The 4,978-nt window shown below is 57.8% G+C and overlaps 1 protein-coding gene across 1 annotated transcript; it reads right to left on the reverse strand.

The window, feature by feature from the left end:
• Positions 1 to 515: 515 nt before the first annotated feature.
• On the reverse strand, positions 516 to 4,306 carry Crygn (crystallin gamma N). The gene is made up of 3 exons (XM_090332452.1): positions 4,026 to 4,306; positions 1,457 to 1,602; positions 516 to 651 (listed from the first exon to the last, which is right to left on the reverse strand). The coding sequence occupies exons 1-3, from the start codon at positions 4,188 to 4,190 to the stop codon at positions 516 to 518; spliced, it is 447 nt and encodes a 148-aa protein (XP_090188578.1). The 5' UTR covers positions 4,191 to 4,306.
• Positions 4,307 to 4,978: the final 672 nt, after the last annotated feature.

Consider the following 4,978-nt stretch of genomic DNA (forward strand, 5'->3'; position numbering starts at 1 on the left):
AAGGCTCCTGGGGTTGGGGTCTGCCTGCCAGCGGCCCTGGCAGGGCCTGGAGTGGAGCAGGGGCTGTCTACTTCCCAGCCCTGGACGGTCACCACCCCTCCCTCTCTAGGGTTCCCACCATGCGCCCTGGCCCCACAGGGCATCCTCTGGTGGGGCCTGGCTGCTGGGGCATCATGGGGGGGGGGGACCAGAGGAAGGACAAACCCAGAGAGGCCGTGCAGACGCTGGCAGCCGGCGCTGCTGAGTCAGGAGCTGCGGGATCTAGGCGGCTGGCCGGCCTGGCACGGCTCCCGACCTGGCCCGCACCCCTCCATCCTCCTAACTGACTGGGTCCCCCACAGGAGAGGGCCCCGGTGGCCCGGTCTCCAGAACCATCACCTGCCACCTGGCACAGCTGCTCAAGAGCGGGATGAGGTGCTTGGCCCCCCTGTCCTGCGGAGCCCCACCCGGCCTGTGCCCCCCGCTCCCCGGCCGGGCGCAGAGAGCAGGGCGCAGCGGCGTTAGCTCCTTTATTGCTAGAAGAAGTTGGCCACGCGGCGCAGCGACTGCACGCGGGCGCTCGGTGCCTCCCAGTCGGAGCAGCTGCGGAAGTCGCCCCTCTCCACCACGTACAGGCGGCCCCGGTAACTTGGCTCCTCGTACAGCACCCACCTGGGGCCAGAAGGATGATCAGGGTGTCAGGGAGGCCTGGAGACCCAGCAAAGCACTGGCCAGGGGCTGCTCCTGGCCCCTGCACACACACACACACACACACACACACACACACACACACACACACACACACACACACACACCCTCCCCACCACAGATGTGCCTGCAGGAAGCAGGCCGCCTGCCACAGGCAGGGCAGGGCACCTCAGTGCAGAGGAGCAGGGGCTGGTAGAAAGGGGACTTGTGCTGACCACACTCCCCGGGACCCTTCCTGCCTTCCTTTCTGGCGGTTCCAGGCAGAGGATCCAGGCCCTGGCTTCCTCACAGAGGAAGGCTGTGCGTCTGCAGGTGGAGAAACCTGGGGCCCAGGCAGTCAGGAGGGGACCTTGGAACATCTGTCCAGCTCTGTCCCAAGTCAAGCAGGGTGCTGTGAGGCGGGGGCCGAGGCCAGGGGCCTGGCAGCCTCCCCAGGCAGGGGCAGGTTTGAAGACGGAGCTAGGCGGGAAGAGGGCAAAAGGAGACAGTATGAACCAACTCATACTTCATGCCATTCCAGAGGTGCACTCTCCTCCATTTCAGGCCTGGCGCCCCAGAGGAGGGACGTCAGGGAGTCTTGGGACCCCAGGGTCTTGCTGGGCCAGGAGGGAGGCCCTGTTAGTTGTCTGGAGACAGAGGAGGCAGCTGAGTGAGGACAGAGCCTGTGGGTGCGGGGCACGGTGCCAACCCCTCCATGCCCAGGAGCAGCAGACCACCTCCCCATGTCCAGCATGGCAGGCCTGGGCTCTGCCACCGGACCCATACTCACGCTCCGTCTCCGTACACCTTGACGGCATTGACGCAGCTCTTGGCCCAGCCGTGGCCCTGAAGGAAGGGACAGTCTTCCACGAACTCTAGGCATTGCCCCGTGAAGTTGCAGCCCTCGAAGATTTCTAGGCGGAAATGTTCCCCGTGCTCCAAGACACAAAGAGTGGAAGAAGGAAAGAAGGGGTGCGAGAATGTCCCCTCCTTCCCCATACCCAATCAGGTGCACCAGATCTCTAGACACCGAGGGCCCCGGCTCCCACACCAACGTCCAATGGCGTTGGGATTTCACGGGGATATGATGTTACTTTATAAAGCACTCGGCTGCTCGGCACTTCTGGAGTCCTAGTTACTCTAGAGGCTGAGATCAGGTGCAGAGCAAGCTGGGCAAAAAGGCCTCAAGACCCCATTGGAACCAATAAAAGCTTATGTGAGCTGAGTGCCAGTGGCTCACACCTGTAATCCTAGCCATTCAGAAGGCTGAGATCTGTTCAAAGCCAGCGTGGACAGGAAAGGCCATGGCATTCTTAGCCCCAGTTAACCACCAGAAAGCAGGAAGTGGCGCTGTAGCTGAAAGTAGTGGAGTGCGAGCCTGTGAAAGGGTGGCTCATATCTATAATCGTAGCCACTTAGGAGGCTGAGATTTGAGGATCACAAGTCTTAGTTTGAAACCAGCTCAGGCAGACAAATCCCAAAGACTCTTATCTCCAATTAACCAGCACAAAGCTGGGATAGTGGGCATAGCTCAAGGGATAGGGCACCAGCCTTGAGTGGGAAAAAGCTGAACAAGAGAGAAAGAAGCCTTAAGTACTAGCACACACACACACACACACACACACCTACATGCTGGGGGTAGCAAATACTTGTCATCCTACTTAAACACGAAGCATACATAGGAGGATCAAGGTTCAGGTTGACCCAGACAAAAAACAAGACACCAATTTGAACAATATCAAAAGCAGGGTTAGAGGTGTGGCTCAGAGATCCGGTACTAGCCACGTCTTCAGAGCCACTGAACCGATCCAGTTCTCCAACCCACGTCAGCCCAGAGAGGGCAAGGTGGCTGCGAGGTCGCTGGACCAGTGTGGGGCCTCCTGCCCAGGTCAAAGTAACACACTGCACGGCCCTGACGCCCTTGCCCCGGGCATCAAGCCATGGGCAGCTCTTCCAATGATAATATTTTAGAATTGCAATAGAGCCTTTTTATTAAAACCCGAAGGCAAGGACCGAAAACAAATAGCGACCGCGGTTTGCTGCAGCCCCAGCGGGGCCTGACATCATCATAGTAACACCAGGACGCAGACTCCTGCTTCCAGACCACAGAGGGCCAGCTCCCCATCGCCGGGCCCCCGTGGGGTCCATGTCCCCACCCTGGTTGGCACCAGGGACGGTTCCTGTGGGAACAGCATTCACAAGCTGCAAGCTGCCTGCTCCATATAGTTCACACAAATAGCAGAATGCGAGAGCCAGTCCAGCCATTTTAATTCAGCTCCCCAAGGTCCTCAGTCTGGCAGACATACTAGGAAGGCATTCGTACAATCAGTGGTGCCAAAGCCCAGCTGGTTCTGTGAGATATATGGAGAAGAAATGGGGCCCCACGCAGAGAGCGCCTGTCCTGAGTTCCCAGAGGCTTCCCAGAGCCCCAGATCACACATCCACAGGCGACCCCTGACAAGCAGACAGACAGACAGACAGACAGATAGATAGACAGGTACTCTCTGTTTGCCCCAGCACACAGGAAAGCTGGGGTACAGAACTGCCAGGCCATGCCTGGGGAGGCAGCGCCAGTGCAAATCCAAGGACCTGGCCCACAGTTCCTGCTGCATGGCCTTGGAATGCTCCTGTTTCCTCCTCTGGAAGCTACATGGCCATCTGCACCCCACACCACACTCACACCAGCCTACCTTCTGCTGATGGCCCCCCATTCAGTTGAAAATCCAAACTTAGGTGTGTGTGTGTGTGTGTGTGTGTGTGTGTGTGCGCGCGCATACACTCGTGTACCAGTCCTGGGGCTTGAACTCAAGGCCTAGGCTCTGCCCCTGAACTTCATTTGCTTAAGGCTAGCACTCTATCACTTGAGCCACAGTGCTACTTCTGGCTTTTACTGAGTAGTTCATTGGAGATAAGCGTCTCAGGACTTTCCTGCCCAGGCTGGCTTCAGGCTACGATCCTTAGATCTCAGCCTCTTGAGGAGCCAGGATTACAGGTGTGAGCCACCAGCACCCAGCTAGATTTTTACCATCGTTTTATATGGAAATTTAGCTACATGATTAGTTTTGGGGTGTGGATGCCAGTAATGGGACTTGAACTCACGGCCTGTCCTTGAGGGTTTTTGTTTTTATTTGAGCCACGGCGCCACTTACGGCTTTTTGGTGGTTAATTGGAGATAAGCGTCTCAGAGACTTTCCTGCTCAGGCTGGCTTTGAACTGTGATCCTCAGATCTCAGCCTCCTGAGTTGGCAGGACTACAGGGATGAGCCCCTGGCACCCGGGCTCCTCAACTTGGTCCCCCCAGGGTGAGCTGCTGCAAGGGTTCGGCCTGGTTTGGAGGGCCCCACACACGTGGCACTCACCATCCCCACGGGCCGGCAGGAGCCCATGTGGTCATTGTGGCCATTCCAGCGGTAGAAGTCAGGGTAGTCGCCGTGCTCCAGGATGAACTGCTGGCCCCGGAAGTCGGGGTGGTGGAAGCAGAGCCACGCACCACTCTGCACGCGGATGGAGTTCACTCTGTTCATGAGGCCTCGGTCCTGGAAGTTGTCACAGTCCCCGAAGACCTCCAGCTTCCTTCCAGTGAAATGCTTGCCCTCATAAAGTGTGATCTAGGAAGGCCACGGGAGAGCCTGGGGGCAGGGGCCACCCTCCATCCCCAAGAGAGCCCCCAGACCTGGCCCTGCGAGTCACCATCTGCTGATTGGGCAGAGGACCAAGGGCTGATGTCAGACAGGCTCCCGGCCCTGACCTGCCAAGCCCGCCAGGGAGCCAATTGCTGAGCTGTGCTCTCTCAGGGGCTTCGCCTGCATTTGCTCAACCCAACTTGAACTGATTGCTAAAGCCTAAAGATATTAAAGGAAATGTGTTCAAAGGAGTAAATTCATCCACAGCTCATCACCCCAAAGCCAACATTTATTTCTCCAAAATTCCAAGTTCCTAGCACTGAATCTCTGTCCCTGGAGAGACTAAAATGGGTGAATGCCAGGTCACGAGGTCTGGCGTGTAAAACCGCCCGGGGTCTTGGTTTCTAATAGGCATTCCCCTAGCTGATAGGCAGGTGCTGGACCTGGAATTTGACCAACCCACAGGGTGGCCCTGGGCTTTTGGCCAGAGCACTGTGGATGAGCACAAACACTCATGAGACCGAGCACCTTTGGGCTTTGGCTCTTTCCCACCAGCGGCTGCTGGGCCTGTTTGCTACTGATGCGCAATATGGCCCGTGCAGATGGGTGAGTGGAGCTGCTGTTCAGCGAGGCCTCGTCGGATCAGAGACCTGAGCACCCAGGAGCTGCAGGTCCCTCAGGTCTCAGCA

Source organism: Megascapheus bottae, chromosome 5 (assembly GCF_031878675.1).
Source record: "Megascapheus bottae isolate mThoBot1 chromosome 5, mThoBot2.hap1, whole genome shotgun sequence".
Classification (NCBI taxonomy): Eukaryota; Metazoa; Chordata; class Mammalia; order Rodentia; family Geomyidae; genus Megascapheus; species Megascapheus bottae.